The sequence below is a fragment of the Pelobates fuscus genome, chromosome 6, assembly GCF_036172605.1.
Source record: "Pelobates fuscus isolate aPelFus1 chromosome 6, aPelFus1.pri, whole genome shotgun sequence".
NCBI classification, from domain to species: Eukaryota; Metazoa; Chordata; class Amphibia; order Anura; family Pelobatidae; genus Pelobates; species Pelobates fuscus.
Genome location: NC_086322.1, coordinates 84347300 through 84370338, shown reverse-complemented (window position 1 = coordinate 84370338; position 23039 = coordinate 84347300). Strand labels below are relative to the sequence as shown.

General features: G+C 40.0%; 1 protein-coding gene across 1 annotated transcript in view; it reads left to right on the top strand.

Moving 5' to 3' along the window:
• YIPF7 (Yip1 domain family member 7) overlaps nt 1-6566 on the top strand; it is a 95050-nt gene extending 88484 nt beyond the window's left edge. Inside the window, exon 6 of the mRNA XM_063459925.1 lies at nt 6146-6566. Within this exon, the coding sequence (XP_063315995.1) occupies nt 6146-6308 (163 nt within the window). The 3' untranslated portion in view covers nt 6309-6566. The remainder of the gene's footprint in view (nt 1-6145) is intronic.
• Nucleotides 6567-23039: the final 16473 nt, after the last annotated feature.

The following is a 23039-nucleotide window of genomic DNA, read 5'->3' as shown; positions in this document are numbered from 1 at the left end:
ATGTCTCTCTGTACAGAGCCAGCACGCTGGCAATGGGGCCAGCATGTTGTCGTCATGAAGGGGGTTTGTTCTGCTTGGGGGACAATGCCTAAGCAAGGTAAATCACACAAGAAAGCAGGAGGTGTGAGAGGTGGACAGGAGGAAACGGCGGTGTTAGATCGGAAGTAATTTTGGTATTTCTTGAAAATGTAAATGAAAAAATTTAGGCAGTATAAACACTATCTTGACAGTTTTACTTTAACAACTAAGCTATCCATATATTAGATAACACGAAAAATTTAAATATGTGGTCATTAGCAAGTGTTATTGCGATTTTTAAAGAAAATGCACCTTTATTTGGTAGTAGTGAGATTTAACAATAAAATATCAAAAATGCAATATGCAGTCATTCCATGATTTAATAATTTAGCATTAAAATGTGTTACTTTTTGCATTTTGACAATGTTTGCAACCAGAAAAAGGTTGTATTGTGGACAGTAAGGTGATTTAGTGTTGGCCAAGTCCGTATCTCCAAAGCAATGGACAGATGTATAACCAAGCAAATGAGCGATGGCCTAACATTCGGTATTCGATGTGTCACTCATGGTGCCAAAAGAAATGATTAATGAGGAAAAAAAGATGATTTATGGCGAGTGGGCAGCAACTAAATGCTGATTTTATTCACAGATCATGTGACAACTCAGCAATAGCAGGAAAATAAAATCTATTTATATAATTATATAATGTCACAGAGTGACTGGAAGGCTAGTAGAGGTATTTAGAACAAAGAATCCTTCATAGTTTTTCACCGCAGGTAAATTCTCAGGCTTCCGACTATTAGAAAAAAGAGTGATTTTATTTTATTAGCTGATGTGAGGGTAGCAGTGAAACATATCAGAAAAAACAGGTATTTTTGTTTATTAGATTATTCTATCTGGGGTAGTTAGGATCGTTGCATGTTTAGTTTAGTGTGGCATTTGTTTATAGTTTAATAAAACTGCAATGTCAAGTCTGCATCTGTTTATATCCTACAAGACTGTGATGTTTTGGCTGGAAACAGGTATCCCCGCACGTTTGCTGTACCATAATATTTAATATATATATATGGGTATATTCAAACTTTTGCACTCCAACCTCCAGTCAAATACCTGGTGCCAAGTAACACAGTAAATCGCTTGCATAAAAAATACCGCCACTCCTGGATTTACAATAAATGGATTATTTTATTTTATTCAAGGATTTGGAATTCTTTGAACAATAAAAGAACAAATTTATTGTTAATCCAGGAGTGCCGGTATTTTTTGTGCAAGGGATAGATAGATAGATAGATAGATAGAAAAATATGTAAAAATAATATTTATGTGTTTTTATAGTTTTTCCCCTCTATATGTTACTTCCCATTTTATCTGTGGACAAAATGGAGGGAAAATTCCAAACCAAATGTTCATTTTGGGAAAACCGAGCAATCCCACTGTTCGCAAGTCTACTACCTTAAAGCTGATGTTACGCGCACTGAACAAAACGTTACATTACATTGTTACATTGTGCAGATTACCAGTTGCATTGAGAATAAATGCCCACTTCCGGTTCTTATGTATAAAGTGCATTTAGACATCTTACTATACAACGCAGGAGCAGAGGTAAAAAATATCACCAAATGGATCATGCTCATGTCGGAAATAGCACCAATAATAATTTATCCTCCATTATGACTATTTTAGAGTGAGAAATCAAAACATTTTGACAGCAATTTCATCTAATGTAGTGTTGCTATGGGAGCTACAGGGGACACCTGCTGTGGCTTTGTCCCGTGATAAGAAATGTTATATACACTAGTTTTTCAAACAAAAAAACATGCACCCTAATGCAGTTAATATCACATTGCTGCATAATTTAACCGGCAATACTAAGCAGCATAACAATCTCCCGCATTTAAAAACGTACTTTCCTTTTGAGTTTGTCTTTAAATATGGCTTCTTGTTAATCACATATTTTTAGAATGCCGCTTCTCAACTAGAGAAAACACATTAGAATGTAAACGTAATGTTAATGCATAGAAAATCTACAAAAGCATACAAATATCGATATTTTTCAGAGATTGCAATTAACTGCTATTATACTTCTACTAAACCCCACGTAATATTTGTGTGTGATGCAACAACTGCACTCGAGAGCTCGTTTAGATACCATACAGAAAAACTGCATTGGTTATCTCATGAATGAAGCGCATCCCATTTTAGAATCATTTGTATTTTATCTATATATGCCTCGATTAATACCATTTCACTTGTTGACTTTTTTTTTATATTTATATATTTATTTATGTAAAATGTTTAAAGTAGCAATGTTTTACCAGTTGTAAACATCCTTTTAAGATTGTATTTTTTTTTTTTTTTTGTGTACATGATTATTAGTTTTGGCACCTTAATGTATTTGGGGAATCAATTCACTGACTTTTCACATGATGTTATTTATAAAGTTGCTTCAGTTTAGTTCAAGCTTGCTGCTTCAACTAGGGCAAGAATTGTGCTAGTTGCTAAAGCAATTATTGACACGATAAAACATTTTGGTTTGAAGGCCATTAACAATAAAACACAGTCATTAGATGTATTTATATTGTACACTCCAAAAACTATTAAATAGCAATTAATGCCACTTTGCTTACATACATGTGTGCATTTCCCTTTACACCTCATGTGGATTTTGTTGCAAAGTGCTCAAGTTTTGGATTCAGTCCAAATGGACAATAACATTATGTGACATCATCAGAGGAACGATCACGAGACTTAACTCAGGTCCATTGGAGGCCTTGAGCGTGTGCATCACTATACGTGTACACCCAAAGAGGGGCACAATGTGGAACTGCTGGCGGGGCCATCTTTGGAACACAAAGATGGTGGCACTGTGAGACAAGATCTGGCGGGACTAGCACAACATTAGGAAAGATAAATTGCATCGGTCTTAGGGTCAGAGCATTGCAAGTTAGTAGTGCACTTTAAATCCTAACTAGCACAAACTGTTATTGTTATTAATACACAATATTGACTCTTATGTAAATGACACATATATATATATATCAGAAGATATATATATATATATATATATATATATATATCTTCTGATTTATTATGAAACACATGCAAACAAAATACAAAAATCACATTGTTTTAGAGTTTTGTCATTAATAATGTATACATAAATAGTGGCGATGAAAAATAGTGATATGCGATCATTATCCATCTCATTCTCTCCACCCCCTCTGAATTTTCTGGAGATAATTTGACCCCTTCCTCTTACTTCCTACACCCATGGTCACACTACAGACACTGAACTTACAATACATCTTTTGTTCAGAAAAAGTTTTTTGTTTTGTTTAATTTTGCATTGTATTCTTTATTTTTTGTTTATTTTGTTGACTCACCACATGTTTTCAATCAATACGGTATTGCAGTATAATCATATTCTGTTCATTGATTTGTGGATATCAGGCTAGTTTAGGTCTACACTAATAATATATATTTAAACTATTTACTTTCTTGCTATAAAGAGAAAAAAAACATTGCACCAATTCCATAATGAAATGCAAATATTCTAATCCCCCCAAGCACCACATTGTAATAATAATAGATAACACTGATACAAAATCCGTTAAAACAAAAGCCATATGGAAATAAAAAAATTTGATGAGGCAATTTAAAGCATACGTTTGCCATTTCAGAAAATGTAATGCATCGCCATTAAACTGTTATTGTGTATAATCAGCTGTTATCATTATCTTCTTAATTCTTTTACCAAATACAATAAATTATTATAGCATGTGGACCATGCATTCTGTACTTGGAATCAAATATTGTGAGTCCTAAGTGATAACAATGGAAAGTACATTTACATATGTATGCTTTGTATTTACTTTCATTTATCATTACAATGCTGTAGCATAAATTAATAACTTGTCCAGTTTTTGAGCATGGAAAGGACTAGGACACAGAGGACAAATGTGTCTTAGAAATAAAATATTTTGTGTTTCAGGAATAAATATATAGTTATTCTCTTCCCCTATTGATGACTGAAGATGCTGCTAAGAGGTCAGGAAACTAATCATGTTAAGATGTTTGAAAAGAAATACACAATTCTATTCATATATGACCATCAGACGTGTAGTTTGCTCTTACAGGTCATGATGTCCCCCAATTGTGGGATGAAAGATTAAATCATTTAAAAATCTTTGTGCTAGAACAGCGCTTCCCAAACTGTGTTCTGGGGTGCCCCAGATGGGTACACAGGGGCGCCGCAAGATATTTTCCCATATGATCATAGCACCAGGAGCGTGCCTCACTTTCGCCTTCCGGCTCTGCAGGACAGGAGGGGAGATCAGAGATCTCCCTCACCAGCCCGCTAGCAGTGTAATGCAGCAGCTGGTAGGGGAAGGAGGGAGAGAGGACCCGGGGGAGCTCTAACCTGCAGCTCCAGTGGGTTTTCCTCTTGCAACCTCTGAGTGTTGCCGTGAGCTGCAGGCTAGAGTTCACTCTCACCACTAAGACCGCCAGGGCTTCCCCACCAGACCACCAGGGATTAGTACTGTCCCCCCTCCCAGGCAAAGGTAAGCAGAAAGGAGGGATATGAAAATAATTATTTTTAGTTACATTTTTTAAAATATATTTATGAATTTGACCTCATACACCCACAGAGACAATATAACTCCCCCATACACACACACTGCTCTTCCATACACACACACTGACCCTACCATACACACAGTTACCCCCATGCACACAATTACCCCCCATACACACATACAGCCCCCCCCATACACACACTGCCCCTCCATACACACAAATTGTACCCCTCACTCACACTGAACCCCTCACACACACACACACACACACACCAACACACTCCACCACTCACACATATTACTGCCCGTATACTCTACTACAGCCCCTATCTCGGCAGATCCCAGGTAAGTTGTCAAACTGTTCTTAAACAGTTTGACTACTTACTCTGGGACACACTACGGCACTACTGGCACCATAACCACTACAAAGTGCCCTAGTGGTTATTGTGCCTGGATTGTTTCTTTAAATAATCTACCAGTGCCCCTTCCAAGATTAGGTTCTGGATCTGCGCTTGAACGGCAAGCATTTCTGCCGAACAGGAGCCCAGTATATGCTGATGCGCTGTACACATATACAACCTAGGAAATTGTTTTGACTTGGGACGCCTTGAAAAAAATATTGAAATATTAAGGGCGCCTTGAACCTAAAATGTTTGGGAACCAATGTGCTAGAATATTTTAATCTAGCCATGTCACGCCTAAAACAAATACTGTCATGAATCATGAAACTCACACCTTATAGGTAAGGTAAGTGTTATTCTGTAAAATCAAAGGGAAAAGGCTACAAATATAAATGCCAATGTTCCCAAAAGATTTGGAGATTTGTTTAGTTATGAACTGCAGTTCATTTGAATTTGAACCGGTTGAGTGAGCAGTCAAATTCCTGAAGGCAGAGCCCAGATGTACTCGAATCATGAACCAAATAAAATGGGTAGTGGGGGAAAATGTACCAATCAGTGTACTGTAAAATGTATACATAATATTTATATAACCTATATATTTTGCAGTTCAATGATTGACCCTTTTTGTTATCACAAATTGAAATATGACAGAAATATTATTTCTAGAAGGGATTCATCCAAAGCAAACATTTCTTTACACAAGTCTAGTCGCCAAGCAAATCACACAACAACCAACAATGAAAATGCAATATAAAAAAGTATATAAATCCATTACATTCCACAGGAATGTAGAGGCATTTCCATTTCTTCTGTTGGAGCTCTGTTGCATTTGAGATGTAAGATTTGTTGCCTGTGTAATAACGTGGACGCTTTTCCTCTATCAAAACAGCACAGAAAACTGCAGAGCTGTTATTTCTATGTACTGGTAAGGGGAGGTTTCTATGCATTTAAATAGACCCAAATATAACGCACATGTCATAGATAGATAGATAGAGACAGATGGACAGTTATTGATTTATGTACATTTAAGACCCCTTTTTGCATTAGACCATGTCCTACACAGTAAATATCACTCATGTTACATTTATCTTCAGTATAAATGTAAGTTACTTTTTATTGGATTCATTATCTTTTATTTTCTTTGTAATAGAGGAATTGTTGGGACAGTATTGGCAGCTGCTGTTATTGGATGGTGCAGTTTCTCAGCTTCAAAAATATTCATCACAACGTTGGCTATGGAAGGACAGCAGTTCCTCGTGGCATACCCTTGTGCGCTGCTCTACGGACTATTCGTCCTGCTCACAATTTTTTGATGTCTGTTCCCAAATGTATATGATGTGCCTCAATAAAGTGCAATCTCAACACCATTGCCTGTTAGATAAATATAAGAGATGTGTTTGTAAATACCGTTTTTGGCCAAGAACGACAGGGTTTGGTTCTCTAACAGCTTTATAAAACACCAATTTGAAGTAACTGTTAATATCTCATCATAGATAACATCTCATGATTTCAGTTTTTACAGAACAAAATAATGTTGTTTTCTTTTTTTTAATAAAAAATATTGAAATACAGTGTTCAAAATATCTAAACCAGTGTTAAAAAATAAAAACAAAATCAATTCTGTATTTTGTTTAATAAAATCATTATAAATTATTTAATTGATATTGAGCATATTTTTGAGATGTTAGCCACTTGGGGGGAGTCATACAATGCTTACAGCCCAATATATTTTCCTGTCTAAGAGTAAACTGGTCTTCCCTGCAGTCATACAATGTGATTATCTAATTTATCTATTGATTTTTTGTGTGGAAAGAAATGCTATTTTACATTGCATGGCGCTTACATGCCATCATGTGAATATGACCAATCAGAAAAAAGAATTACTTAAATAATAAACTTATATTTGTGAAAAAAATAATATATATATATATATATATATATATTTGTAAGGTTAGAGTGTTACTTTTAACATTTAGAATTTAAAATGTATTTAAACTCACCCTTGATTTTATGGTTTTCTATTCTGTTTTCACTAAACAGATTGATGCTGGCAGTCTTCTGTGCTATTTTGACAAACCCCAAATTGGACCCATTGTAATTATCCACTTGATAACTAATTTGCAGTTATATTTAGTAGCGTCTGCTTTAGTTAACGTGTATGATTAACATATAACTCATTTTGCAGGTACAATAATGCCAACTTTATCATGGGATTCTTACATGGTGTCCCACTTCTCTTAGAAAACACAAATGGTACAATGTTGATTAAAAGTAAGGCTGTGGGGCAACCTATGTATACTGTCAGAGTTATTCACTAAAGTGAGAATTATCAGTAATTTAAAGTGAATTCAAAGTAAATTTTAAATATAAGGCTAAAATAGCTATGCTGTCAGTTTGGCTACTTTGCCCTGACATTCAATTTTAAGTCCTAACTATTTTCACTTTAGTAAATAACGTATGTAACATAGTAAACAATGTGTAAAATAATGTCCCATATATCCTTCTTTAATGTACGTGTCTCTTTGTATAGCAGATATTGAAACATGAATAAATGCAGATATTTATTTTGACCTCACAAATAAATATACATCACCATGTTTTGGTTAAAAACACATATCTATATTTTTCAGGCTACATGTGCTTTTTAGACTAAAACAAATACTGTAACAATCAATAATGCCTGCTTACATTGAGCTTTCCTGCAAAATATTTTCTCTAAAAAAAACTTATACAAATTTACTTGGTTTGAAGCAGATTATATGAAACATCAGAAGACAAATCTATCAAACAACTGTAACTAAAAATAAGGTAAGGCTGAGTGCATATGAATATAACCTCCTTTTTAAAAGGTTCAAAGTTCCAATTATTGTTGAAAGAAATAGCATAGAATTAGAGTCCGAAAAAGGGAATAGTTTAAGTCACCAACAAGGCCCCCTTAAGCAGAGCAGCTGGTGAAATTTAATGTGGTGAAGTCTTAGACTCACCCCTTGGTTCTTTACAATTTCTGTTCCATAACATGAGGTGTCATAGTGTCTTCACTTGTGAATTGGAATACAATGTGGTCCTATTGCCTTCAAAGTGTTTGGACAATAAAAATATTCTAAGGCAAGAGTCATATAGAGCTGAGTAAAGACCATAGTTTAGAAGTTTAGAAGTCAAACCTAGTATTGCACCTCAAGATCCAAATTGGGCCTAGAGGCGTATTAAAGTGTTTAGCCTCAAGATGTCACCAAACGATCAGCTTCCACTTTTTCATTAATAGTTAGACCCAATATTAGCGTAGTTAATGTTCATAAAATTAGACCACAAGCTACAATTAGTACCAAGCACACACACTTACACACTCACACTGAGTACAGGTCCAGATGCTCCCATCCTTATTGTGTTCATAGATACCCAACTCTCCTTTACACATTATGCTTGCTTATCAGCTTAACAACAATTTAAATTTGCTATTTAATTGAAAATTGATTATTATAATACCTCATTACAAGTTTACAATAAGAAAAACAAATCAAATACTTAATTGTCATTTTGGTGAATATGTTGTTTCTCTATCAAATGCAAAGTATAAGTGTGTAATAATTGATGTAATGTAGGTGTAGGTAGGGCCGGTGCAAGGATTTTTGGGTACATAGGCGAAGATGTATTTCCCCCCCCCCCCCAAAATAACATCTTCACCTATGTGCCTCTTAACCAGCCCCTCTCCCCATCCATTATTGGTCCCCTCCCTTCCCTGTCCCTTAGTGTTCTTCAAACCTCTCCCCTCTTTTCCCTGTCCCTTGGTGTTTCTCTCCCCTCCCCTCCCTGTCCCTTCGTGCACCCCACACCCCCTTAGTGGTCTCACTCCCCTTCCTGGTGTGCCTCCTACCTCTCTTGTAGCGTTGCTGAGTGGAGGATATCCCCTACAGGAGCTTCCATTTTTTGTACCCGGCCGGACTGACAGGGAGTGCTCTCTCAGTGAGCACCTCCGGTCAGTCTGGCTGGGTACAGGAAACAGAAGCTCCTGTACTGCACTCTGCCACGCTACACTCAGTGGTGTATACACACTGACAGTCACACACACTCAATGACAAACACACAGACTCACTGATCTGACACACACTCATTCATTGACACACACACACTGACACTCATTGACCGACACACTGATAGTCACACACAGACTCAATGACAAAGATACTCTCACTTATTTGACAGACACTCACAAACACACACTCATACAATCACATGCAACACTCATACAATCACTCACAGACACACAGACAGTCACTCAGACATACAGACAGTCACTCAGACACACATACAGTCACTCACAGACTCACAGTCACTCACAGACACACATACAGTCACTCACAGACACACATACAGTCACTCACAGACTCACAGACACACATACAGTCACTCACAAACACACATACAGTCACTCACAGGCACACATACACTCACACACAGTCACTCACAGACACACAGACAGTCACTCACACACTCACACACAGACAGTCACTCACAGACACACAGTCACTCACAGACACACATACACTCACACACAGACACTCACAGACACACAGACACTCACACACAGTCACTCACAGACACAGTCACTCACAGACACACATACACAGTCACTCACAGACACACAGACAGTCACTCACACACTCACACATACACTCAAACACAGACACATACACTCACACACAGTCACTCACAGACACACAGACAGTCACTCACAGACACACAGACACAGACACAGTCACTCACAGACACACAGACACTCACACACAGTCACTCACAGACACAGTCACTCACAGACACACATACACTCACACACAGACACTCACACACACACACTCACACACAGTCACACACACACAGTCACACACAGACACACAGACACACATACACTCACTAATTATTTTAATAAATAAACATTTTCCACCCAGCCTCCCTACCTGGAGAGCTGGTGTGGATGATGGATCATTCCCTGGGGTCCAGTGGGGCTGCTGGGAAGCGTGCGGCATGCGGCAGTGCTGTAATCAGATGCGGCGAGGGAGCTCTAATCTCACCGCTCTGCTCCCTCCCGCACTGTCTGCTGTTGCCGCGGGAGCCGGAATATGACGTCATATTCCGGCTCCCGCGGCATCAGCAGACAGCGCGCGAGGGAGCAGAGCGGTGAGATTAGAGCTCCCTCGCCGCGTCTGATTAGAGCACTGCCGCACGCCACGCCGGGGGTCGAGAAGGTGGCCTGGCAGGAGGGAGAGCTTCCCTCCTGCTGGTCACTGAAATCTTGCGCCCCTGGAGCCGGTGCGCCCTAAGGCGTCCACCTGTGCCGCCTTATGGATGCGCCAGCCCTGCCTCCTGCCGGTCACTGAAATCTTGCGCCCCCGGAGCCGGTGTGCCCTAAGGCGGCCGCCTGTGCCCTGGGTGTAGGTAGTGATTGTAACTGTTCTCTGACCCAGTGACTGTTTACTATGAAGCTCAGCCTTTGGTTGGTTGATCAATCTAACTCAATGCTAATGTTTAGTCAGTGATCTGACATGTTTATAATCAAAGACAAGATGATATATATAATATCATATCCTAATACACACTATAGCGTTTTTCATTAACCAATAAACAGAAACTCAGCTAGATTGATACAAAGTACATAGAACATTTAAAACACTGTTAAATATAACTCAGGACGTAGTCAAGTTCCAATAGGGACACTGACAAAACCATTGGTGTTGAAAACCAATAGAACACACGACAAACAATCAGCCATAAAGCAAGAACCAGTGCATTCTTTATTTGATTCAAATGCTAGAAAAATATGTACAAAATGGATTAAAAAAAAAGAGAAAACCCAGAACAGTGGGAAAGGAAGGGAATAAAATCAAATTGAGATGGAAATGTCTTACATGTTTTACATGCATAATCATAGGCGTAAGTGGAATATCTATAAGCATTCATATTCATAATAAGATGTATAATTAAGACATCTTTAAAAACTGATGTACAAAATTAGCAAAACAAAAACTAAAAAGTATTGGGAATTGAAGACAATTTAACCCCTAATCACCATGTGAGTGTTTAATCTATTAGAAAAGGTTAAAAAGTGGGGTTATATTAACTACCCCCTGTGTTTTTAATTACATTAATTTCCCAAGCCAAATCTTAAGCAAATGGAATGCGATGAGGAAAATGTGGAAGCTTTATGGGTAAATATCTGCTTAGGGGGAAAAGAAGGGAAACCAACTATTGGTTGGGATATGTTATAAACCACCTAATGTTAATATTGACGAGGAACAACAGCTGTTTGAGCAAATTGAGAAAGCTGCAAATCTGGGTAACACTTTAATTATTGGAGATTTTAATTACCCGGACATAAATTGGGACAGAGGGACTAGTAGCTCAGCAAAGGGAATTAGGTTTTTAAACTTGTTAAATGACACAGTCATGTCACAACTAGTACAAGCACCAACTAGAATGGACGTTTGTCTGGACCTGGTTTTAACAAACAACGTTGATCTTTTGACCAACATTCAAGTAGCTGAGCACTTGGGAAATAGTGATCACAATATAGTGTCCTTTGAAATAAACTCAAAAAAACAAAAGCACATGCGGTATACTAAAACATATAATTTTAAAAAGGCCAATTTCAATAAGTTAAGGGAAGCTTTACAATTTATTGACTGGCATAAACTCTTTAGTGAAAAGAACACTGAGGATAAATGGATCATCTTCCAACAAATATTCGAAAGGTACATTCTCAGTATGTACCATTGGGAAATAAATATAAAATAAACAAATTAAAACCAATGTGGCTTAGTAGAAAAGTAAAACAAGAGATTAAAAAAAAGAAAAGGGCATTTAAAGCATTTAAATCAGACAAATCAGATGCATCTTATAAAAGATATAAGGAAGCAAATAATGTGTGCAAAAAGGCAATTAGACTTGCTAAACTTCAAAATGAAAAAAAATGATAGCTAAAGAGAGCAAAAGCAACCCCAAAGCATTTTTAAGTACATAAATTCTAAAAAATTAAAGTGTAGGTACACTAAAAACTGAAACGGGGGTGTTAGTCAATGAAGACCAGGAAAAGGCAGACATTTTAAATAACTATTTCTCCTCTGTATATATTAAGGAAGAACCCATGACAATAGATGTGCAAATGATTGCTACTAAAAACTTGCAGAATAATTGTAATTGGTTAACTCAAGACAAGGTGCTGCAGCAACTAAAGAAAGTTAATATAAACAAAGCTCCAGGGCCTGATGGTATCCATCCACGTGTACTTAAGGAACTAAGTGTAGAAATAATGCCTCGTTTCCACTGAGCGGATCGGTTCGGGTTGGTACAGTTTGGAAGGTTTAGAATGGACCAGCCCATTCTGGTGAGCGTTTCCACTGCAAGTCAGACCTTCAGGGCCATGCAGGGTTTAGAAAAAATGCTCTTCCTGTCAACCAATCAATGGATTGTATAGTAGCTCCACCCTAACCGAACCGTTCCATTTTCTATGGCCCTACATCTGAAGCAGGACCCTGAATGGATTGGTACGGTTCGCTTGTATGGACCACTTTCATAATGGAAACACCCAAAATAGCGAACCGTACCGAACTGAACTGAACCGATCCGCTCAGTGGAAACGAGGCATAAGTGAACCTCTGTTTTTAATCTTTCAAGATTCTTTTCTTTCAGGAAGTGTTCCGGAGGATTGGAGGAAGGCAGATGTGGTTCCTATATTCAAAAAGGGTTCAAAATCCTTGCCTGGAAATTATAGACCTGTGAGCTTAACTTCTGTGGCTGATAAAATATTTAAAAGGTTATTAAGGGATAATATTCAAGAATTCCTTGAGAAGAACAAGGCTATCAGCAAAAATCAGCACGGTTTTATGAAGCACAGGTCGTGTCAAACTAACTTGATTGCATTCTACAAAGAAGTAAGTAGAAGTATAAATCAGGGTGTTGCAGTGGATGTGATCTATTTGGATTTTGCCAAGGCATTTGATACAGTTCCACACAGAAGATTAGTGTTCAAACTCAAGGAAATCGGTCTAGATGAAAATGCTTGTTCTTGGGTAGAACATTGGCTTAAAAACAGAGTACAAAGAGTTGTCGTTAATGGTACATTTTCAAGCTGGACAGAGGTGGCAAGTGGTGTCCCTCAGGGGTCTGTTCTGGGACCCCTTCTATTTAACATGTTTATAAATGATCTTGAAGACAGCATTGAAAGTCATGTATCAGTGTTTGCAGATGACACAAAACTTTGTAAAATAATACAATGTGAGCAAGATATTACTTTGCTGCAGAGGGATTTAGATAGACTGGAGGACTGCGCACTCAAATGGCAGATTAAATTTAATGTTGAAAAATGCAAAGTTATGCACTTCGGCATAAAGAATACACAAGCAACGTATACCCTTAATGGAAGCGAATTAGGGATAACAACACACGAAAAGGACTTGGGAATTGTTATAGACAACAAACTATGCAACAATGTGCAATGTCAATCAGCAGTGGCCAAGGCCAGTAGGGTATTGTCATGCATGAAAAAGGGCATTCATTCTCGGGACGAGAATATCATTTTGCCTCTTTATAAATCACTGGTAAGACCACACATTGAATATGCTGTGCAATTTTGGGCACCTGTTCTAAAGAAGGATATTAGGGCACTAGAAAAAGGAAGGGCTACAAAATTAATAAAAGGAATGGAACATATCAGCTATGAAGAAAGGTTAACAAATTTAAACCTATTTAGTTTAGAAAAACGTCGCCTGAGAGGGGATATGATAACATTATACAAATATATTCGGGGCCAATACAAACCATTGTGTGGAAATCTATTCACAAACCGGACTTTACATAGGACACGAGGTCATGCGTTTAGACTAGAAGAAAGAAGATTTCGTCTAAGGCAAAGGAAAGGTTTTTTTTACTGTAAGAACAATCAGGATGTGGAATTCTCTGCCTGAAGAAGTGGTTTTATCAGAGTCCATACAGATGTTCAAACAGCTACTAGATGCATACTTGCAAAACAGAATATTCAAGGATATAATCTTTCAATGTAGGGTAATAACTGCTTGATCCAAGGATAAATCTGACTGCCATTCTGGGGTCAAGAAGGATTTTTTTTCCTAGCTTGTTGCAAAATTGGAAGTGCTTCAAACTGGGCTTTTTTGCCTTCTTTTGGATCAACAGTAAAAAACACATGTGAGGAAGGCTGAACTTGATGGACGCAAGTCTCTTTTCAGCTATGTAACTATGTAACTATGTAAGAGTATATTTTAACAGAATGAAACTGGATGCTGATCATATGTTATATAGCTAGTTATAATAATTTTATCATTTAAATAAAAAAAACAATATATCTGGTGATAATAACACAATCAAGTTCGGTTAACATTTTAACTCATGTATTTATTGTGATAAGTATTTTGCCTGCAATAGGCTAGTTGCCTTTTTATTTTTTGCATCCAAAAATGGTAACACCTTTACACACACACAAAGATATTTGGGAAATATTGAATGTTTTATCTAAAGGAGGACTGTCACTTCTCTGGAATTTATACCATTGAATCAAACATTGAAGCTCACCTGTAATTTGTTAATTTTTTTTCATTAGAATTTTTTTTTTTTAATATATGCTAAAGAATGAGCAAATGTTAACAGTTCAGACAATGTAAAGCCAGGACAAACAACAATATGAAAGAGTGAAACAGAAAAAGTGTTTCTCCCCTTCACTGTAAGTTTTATCTATATTTTCTGCCAGTTGCAAGGAACAGATTATATTTTACAGCGATTAAAACAATGATTGACAGAGAGGGAGCTATGACAGGAGCATTTACTTTTTTAAGCCTGTATATAAATATTTGGAAATGAATAGCTTTAGACCGTATACAGTGTCCTTTATCTTCCAATATCTTACAGGGTCCAAAATATTAGTACAATAGCAAAAATGCAATATTCCCACATACAGTAGATGTCACAAAATAGGTAAAAAAAAATGGTCAAAATATTATGCTTTTATTTTTTTGTAAGGACCCTGAAGGCAGTACAACTTACTAAAATTGTCAACAGAATGTAAAAATAATGTCTGCATTTGAGCATAATGCCAGCATACAGTTAAATCATATATTTCTAAAATAAAGTTATTTAGAACTGCAATAGCAAACTGAAAAGATCTACAGAACAGAAATAATAAAAAAACTCAGAGTAGTATAGCCAGTATACATTGAATCACCAATTATTAAGTTGCACTCACCTTACCAGGTGATTTAAAACCACGCCGAAAGAAGAAGGACGACGCTGCACGGGAGATCCTGGAAACAATTACCCCTGAGGAAGTCCGATCTGTTACGGACGAAACGCGTAGGGTTGGACTATTGTAGAGAGGCTTTTATTGTATTAATTTGTTTTTTATTTTGATTTTTTTTATGCTAATAAATAGTTTTTACAACTCGGAGACGGTATCCCTCTTATTTTACACCGATTGGAGGAGGATGGCCGTGGATAATATGCTTTTATATCACTACAAACTCGTAAGTGTAATCTATTGCAGTGCAGGGTATATGCATTTACCATCTACACTTATTTGTGGTTTATTTCTCTCTTACATGTCCATACATCCATGTTGAGGATCTCATATCATCTCCCCATTATTGAGATACGCCTGCTATCAATTTATGTCTGTGAGTGCCACTTAATAATTGGTGATTCAATGTATACTGGCTATACTACTCTTTGAGTTTTTTTATTTTTTCTGTTCTGTAGATCTTTTCTATTTACATTGTATTGCAAGGACTGGGAGGAGTCCTGTTTTCTACAGTCTATTGGATCTGTTGGACATTAAATACCTTCTTTGTCTTTTTTAATAATTTTCTTATATTAAAGGGCTACTCCAAGCGTCATAACCACTACAACCCACTACCGTACCTAGTTTACTCTAAGCATCATAACCACAGTTAGTGCTAGCATCACAACCATTACCACCACTACAGCCCACTACAGTACCTGGTCCGTTTCCCTGTTAATGGGGTGAACCATTTAGCAACAGTTTTCCCCCTTACCTTGCTTCCTGGTGATGGCTTACGGCTACTCCAGAACAGTTGGCAACCTTCCTAATTTTTGTACAGTATCAATAAAAGACCAGATACCTTCCTCCAGTTTAAACTAACTCATTTTCCAATTATTAAATAATAAAAGTCAACATGAGACATAAATATTAAATAATGTTACATTTATTTAGCGTATTTAACATTATTTATATAATTTTACAGCCTATTAAAGGGAAATTGAGGACTTAGGGGCCAAGATATATATTGGAATCTTGGATATAAAATTTGATCAGAAAACAGTCAATATGTGGGGCACCTCCACGGCCGTCTTTAAATCGGGGCAAGCAGGGCAAACGGGGCAGCTGCCCCGGGCCCACTCACTCCTGGGGGGCCCAAAGCAGCTACCCCGTGGGCCCCGCTGTCCGTCCAAATTGTTTTTATTTGCCCCCTGGGCCAGCCGGTGCTGCGGCTGCACCGGGAGCCCACACACTAAGAGGGCCCGGTCGTGCGCTGAAGCCCTTTAACAGCGCGACCGGGCCCCCTTGTTTTACCGCAGCAGGCTGGGAGGAAGTGACTGCCGTGAGTCACTTCCTCCCAGATAGAGTGAAGCCGCGCGGGATGGAGGAGGAGGAGGCCATCAGGAGGGAGCTGGAGTGCAGGAGCCTCACACTCCCAACGACCTCACCCTGCCACTGGACCCCAGGGAACCCACAGGGTAGGCTGGAGGCTGGCTTTATAAATGTAAACTTTGCATGTGTGTGTGTGTGTCTTTGTCAGGATCGGGACAGGGATCCAACACGCAGAGTACAAACAGTAGCCAGATACGTATACCGGACCTTAGAATGGCCGGACTAACGTAAGTAGTACAGTAGAGAATGGTCAAAGGCAAGCCGAGGTCGAGGGTAACAGAAGACAGGTAAGCGAGAGACAAGCCGAATCAAGGGTAACAGAGATAAGCAGAGTAGAGCAAACAAGCCGGGTCAAAACCAAAAGGGATAACTAGAAAACACGAGCACTGAGTGACTAGAACTAGCTAGAACCACGACAGGGCAATGAGCTAACGAAAGAAGCACTGTTAAATGCCCTGTTCAGATAAGTAGACACACCTCCGACGAGTCCTGATTGGTCCTGAACCAATTGAGTGACAGGTCGTTCCGGTTTGACGTCCTGACGTCGACTTCCAGACGTCATGCTATAAAAGGGAGTCACTCCCTCGCGGCCGGCTTTGCATGACCGGATGGACCGCGAGGAAGAGGGAAATCAGGCCGTCCGGATGGATGAACGACTAAGTCTCTACCTCTCTCGGAGGTAGAGACCTCAGGTACCCTGACAGTACCCCCCCTCTCAGATACGCCCACCGGGCGGAAGGAACCAGGACAAGAAGGGAAGCGAGAGTGAAATGCCCTGCGGAGACGGGGGCATGAACATCCTCCTGAGGTACCCAACTTCTCTCCTCAGGACCATATCCTCTCCAATCGACCAGATATTGTACTCTCCCCCGGGAGATTCGAGAATCGACGATGGAATTGACCTCATACTCCTTCTGACCCTCCACCTGAACAGAGCGAGGAGGGGCGATCGTGGAGGAGAATCTGTTACATACTAGTGGTTTCAGCAACGAAACATGAAACGAGTTAGGAATGCGTAAGGTAGTAGGCAAAGCTAGACGATACGCAACTGGGTTAATTTGAGTCAACACCCTGTAAGGTCCAACATACCGAGGAGCGAACTTCATGGAAGGTACTTTTAACCGAATGTTTCTAGTACTTAACCATACTCTATCGCCTGGAACAAACACCGGTGCTGCCCTTCTACGTTTGTCAGCGTGTTTTTTAACCAGCATAGAATTGTGTAGAAGAATTTGTCGAGTCTGGTCCCACAACTTCCTTAAATTGGCAACATGGACATCAACCGACGGTACCCCTTGGGAAGAAGCCTCCGAAGGAAGAATGGAAGGATGAAAGCCATAATTCATGAAGAAGGGGCTAGAATGCGTAGAATCACAAACGATTGTTGTGTGCAAACTCCGCCCAAGGAATCAAACCGACCCAATCGTCCTGGTGTTCAGAAACGAAACAACGTAAATATTGTTCGACCTTTTGGTTGGTGCGTTCAGCAGCTCCATTGGACTGAGGATGGTAGGCAGAAGAGAAATTCAATTTGATGCCTAGTTGAGAGCAGAAGGATTTCCAGAAACGGGAAACAAATTGGGAACCTCTGTCAGATACAATTTGGGAAGGTATCCCATGTAAACGGAAGATCTCCCTAGCGAATATCTCTGCTAATTCGGGCGAAGATGGGAGTTTAGGTAAGGGAATGAAGTGAGCCATCTTAGTAAATCTGTCCACCACAGTGAGGATAACAGTCTGCTTTTTAGAGATAGGCAAATCAACAATGAAGTCCATAGCCAAACAGGACCATGGCTTCTCAGGAACCTCTAAAGGGTGCAGAAATCCGCATGGGAGCGAATGAGGTTGCTTAGTCTTGGTACAAACCTCACACGCCCCGATGAATTCTTTAATATCTTTACGTAAATCAGGCCACCAGAAATCTTTAGAGATCAAAGCATACGTCTTGCGAATGCCAGGATGCCCAGCCACCTTGCTGTTGTGGAAACAGCGTAACACTTCTAGTTGGAGAGTACCGGGAACCAAGTGTCGATCCCCAGGAGTCTGTTTGGGCGCAAGATGCTGTAATTTCATGATCTCAGCAAGCAGCGGAGAGTGAATCCTGAGATTCGTGTTAGCGATGATGTTACCCTTAGGAACTATCGAGGAAAGGACTGGCTCAGTTATAGTGAACGGTTCATATTGACGAGACAAAGCATCAGCTTTAGAGTTCTTAGAACCAGGTCTATAAGTAAGTACATAATTAAAGTGAGTGAGGAACAAGGACCAACGAGCTTGCCTGGCGGACAGGCGCTTAGCCTCCCCAATGTAAGACAAGTTCTTATGATCCGTTAAAATAGTAACAGGGTGTAATGTCCCTTCTAGTAAATGTCTCCACTCCTTTAAAGCCTTAATGACGGCTAACAGTTCCCTATCACCGATGTCATATCTGCTTTCAGGCCCAGATAATTTCTTAGAGAAGAACCCACAAGGGTGTAACGGTTTGTCCACCCCTAACCTTTGAGACAGAACAGCGCCAACTCCCGTCTCAGAGGCATCGACCTCGAGTAAGAACGGCAGAGTCGTATCAGGGTGGACTAGAATGGGGGCAGAAGCAAAAAGTTCTTTGAGAGTCTTGAAAGCAACAAGAGCCTCCGTAGACCAGGTCTTAGTATCAGCCCCTTGTTTGGTCATATTGGTAATAGGCGAAATGATAGAAGAGTATCCCTTAATGAAGCGCCTATAATAGTTGGAAAAACCAATAAACCTCTGAATAGCCTTGAGTCCTTTAGGCAACGGCCAATCTAAAATAGATTGGAGTTTGTCAGGGTCCATTTTAAAGCCTTCCCCAGAAATCACGTAACCAAGAAAGTCTATCTGAGACTGGTCAAAGCTGCATTTCTCCAATTTACAGTATAGACCATGTTGCAGAAGTTTGTGTAGTACCTTTCTGACTTGTCTATGGTGAGTCTCAATCTCCCTAGAGTGTATCAGTATGTCGTCCAGGTAGACAATAACACAATCATGTTGAAACTCCCTAAGTACCTCATTAATCAAATCCTGAAATACTGCAGGAGCGTTGCAAAGTCCAAATGGCATAACTGTGTATTCATAGTGGCCATACCGAGTATTGAACGCCGTCATCCACTCGTGTCCATGCTGGATTCTCACCAAATTATATGCCCCTCTGAGATCTAATTTGGTGAAGATTTTGGAGCCCTTAAGACGATCAAACAACTCGGTAATCAATGGAATAGGATAGGCATTTCTGATAGTTATTTTATTCAAACCTCGGTAATCAATACAAGGCCTCAGCGTGCCATCCTTCTTTTTAACGAAAAAAAAACCAGCCCCGGCAGGAGAAGAAGACCTCCTAATGAATCCTTTCTCTAAATTCTCACGAATATATTCCTCTAGAACAGAGTTCTCCTGAACAGATAAAGGATATACATTACCCCTCGGGGGCATAGTACCAGGTAGAAGCTTAATTTTACAATCAAATGACCTGTGTGGAGGTAATGAATCGGCATTCCTCTTGTCGAATACTGCCTTTAAGTCTTGGTAAAGGGACGGTATCTGTTTCTCTGTGGACTGAGTAGAACTACCTGGTGTGTTAATATTAGCCAATGGAGAAACCTTGCGTAAACACCTCTCCTGGCAGCTCTGACCCCACAAGAGTATCTCCCCTAATTCCCAATCGATAATAGGGTTATGTCTCTTCAACCATGGATACCCCAGAACTATGGGAACAGAAGGGGACGAAATGAGCATAAGAGATACATTTTCCACGTGTAGGATCCCAACATTTAAGTTAATGGGTATGGTCTCACGAAAGATAACGGGGTCCAGTAATGGTCTACCATCTATGGCCTCAACGACCAAGGGTGTCTCCCTTAACTGGGATGGGATATTGTGTTTAGTGGCAAAGGCTTGGTCGATAAAATTCTCAGCAGCTCCGGAATCTATCAAAGCCATAGCCTCTATTACTTCCTTCTCCCAAGTTAAGGAAACTGGTAGCAGAAGCCTGTGATCTTTATAATTAGGAGTAGAGGACAAAATAGAAACACCCAAGGCCTGTCCTCTAGAGAAACTTAGGTGCGAGCGTTTCCCGGGCGGTTAGGACAGTTCGAGAGTAAATGACCTCTGGCTCCACAATACATACATAACCCCTCCCTTCTCCTGTACTGTCTCTCCTCCTCAGAGAGGCGGGTATAGCCTATCTGCATAGGTTCAGGAAGCAATGAGACCGTGGAGTCAGGACTTAGAAATGCGGGAGCTAACTTAAAGGAAGGTCTCCGGTTCCTCTCTCGAGTGTTCTGTCTCTCTCTTAAACGTTCATCTATACGAGAAATGAACGAAATTAAATCCTCTAAATTTTCAGGAAGTTCTCTAGTAGCAACCTCATCAAGGATTACATCTGATAGCCCATTCAAAAATACATCCATATACGCCTGCTCATTCCACTTGACTTCTGACGCCAGAGACCTGAACTCTAGTGCATAATCCACAAGTGTTCGGTTCTCCTGTCTCAGGCGTAACAGTAATCTGGCTGCATTAACCTTTCTACCTGGAGGGTCAAAAGTTCTTCTAAAAGCAGCTACAAATGCGTTATAATTATATACTAACGGGTTATCGTTCTCCCATAGTGGGTTGGCCCATCTCAGAGCCTTCTCAATGAGTAAGGTGATAATAAATCCCACCTTTGCCCTATCCGTAGGATAGGAGCGAGGTTGCAATTCAAAGTGGATACTAATTTGGTTTAAAAAACCACGACACTTCTCAGGAGCACCACCATAACGTACTGGTGGGGTAATGCGAGAAGAAGCACCTACAGTGGCTACCTCTAGGCCTGAACTTACAGGAGAGATAGGAGTAGTACGTAAGTCCTCTGGTGGATTATTGGCACGAGATAATAACGCCTGTAGCGCTAGCGCCATCTGATCCATTCTGTGATCCATGGCTTCAAACCTAGGATCAGGAGAACCAAGCTGACTGTTTGTACTTGCAGGATCCATTGGCCCTGTCGTAATGTCAGGATCGGGACAGGGATCCAACACGCAGAGTACAAACAGTAGCCAGATACGTATACCGGACCTTAGAATGGCCGGACTAACGTAAGTAGTACAGTAGAGAATGGTCAAAGGCAAGCCGAGGTCGAGGGTAACAGAAGACAGGTAAGCGAGAGACAAGCCGAATCAAGGGTAACAGAGATAAGCAGAGTAGAGCAAACAAGCCGGGTCAAAACCAAAAGGGATAACTAGAAAACACGAGCACTGAGTGACTAGAACTAGCTAGAACCACGACAGGGCAATGAGCTAACGAAAGAAGCACTGTTAAATGCCCTGTTCAGATAAGTAGACACACCTCCGACGAGTCCTGATTGGTCCTGAACCAATTGAGTGACAGGTCGTTCCGGTTTGACGTCCTGACGTCGACTTCCGGACGTCATGCTATAAAAGGGAGTCACTCCCTCGCGGCCGGCTTTGCATGACCGGATGGACCGCGAGGAAGAGGGAAATCAGGCCGTCCGGATGGATGAACGACTAAGTCTCTACCTATCTCGGAGGTAGAGACCTCAGGTACCCTGACAGTCTTACTATGTGTGTATGTGTATGAGTATGTCTGTCAGGGTGTCTGTGTGTGTGTGTCACCATTTCTGTGTGTGTGTGTGTGTGTGTGTCAGTATGTCTGTCAGTGTGTCAGGGTGTCTGTCAGGGTGTCTGTCAGGGTGTCTGTCAGGGTGTCTGTCAGGGTGTCTGTGTGTGTCAGTATGTCTGTGTGTCTTAGTATGTGTGTATGTGTGTGAGTATGTGAGGGTGTCTGTCTTTGTGTGTGTGTGTGTCACCATTTCTGTGTGTGTGTGTGTGTGTGTCTTAGTATGTCTGTCTGTGTGTGTCAGTATATCTGTGTGTGTCTTAGTATGTGTGTGAGTATGTCTTTCAGGGTGTCTGTGTGTGTCAGTATGTGTGTCTTAGTATGTCTGTGTGTGTCAGTATGTCTGTCAGGGTGTCTGTGTGTGTGTCACTATGTCTGTGTGTCAGTATGTCTCTGTGTGTGTCAGTATGTCTGTGCGTGTGTCAGTATGTCTGTCAGGGCCTTTGTGTGTGTTAGTATGTCTCTGTGTGTCAGTATTCTTTTCTTTGGTTTTTACTATATATTGGGGCTGATGTGTGTTGTAGTCATTGCAGCTGGCCCAGTAGTAATGGGACTAAGCACAGGACTTCTCTTTTTGTATTTGTATTTACTTTGTATCACACAGCCTGGTTACAATGCTGCTGCCCATCCCATGTGTTCCCTATTAAGGGTTAATAAGTATAGGGGTGTATATAAAAAATACCCCTTTCTGTCTCATTAGAGATATCTTTGCCAGAAGCTCAAGGAAGCAGGCTGAAGGGTCAGT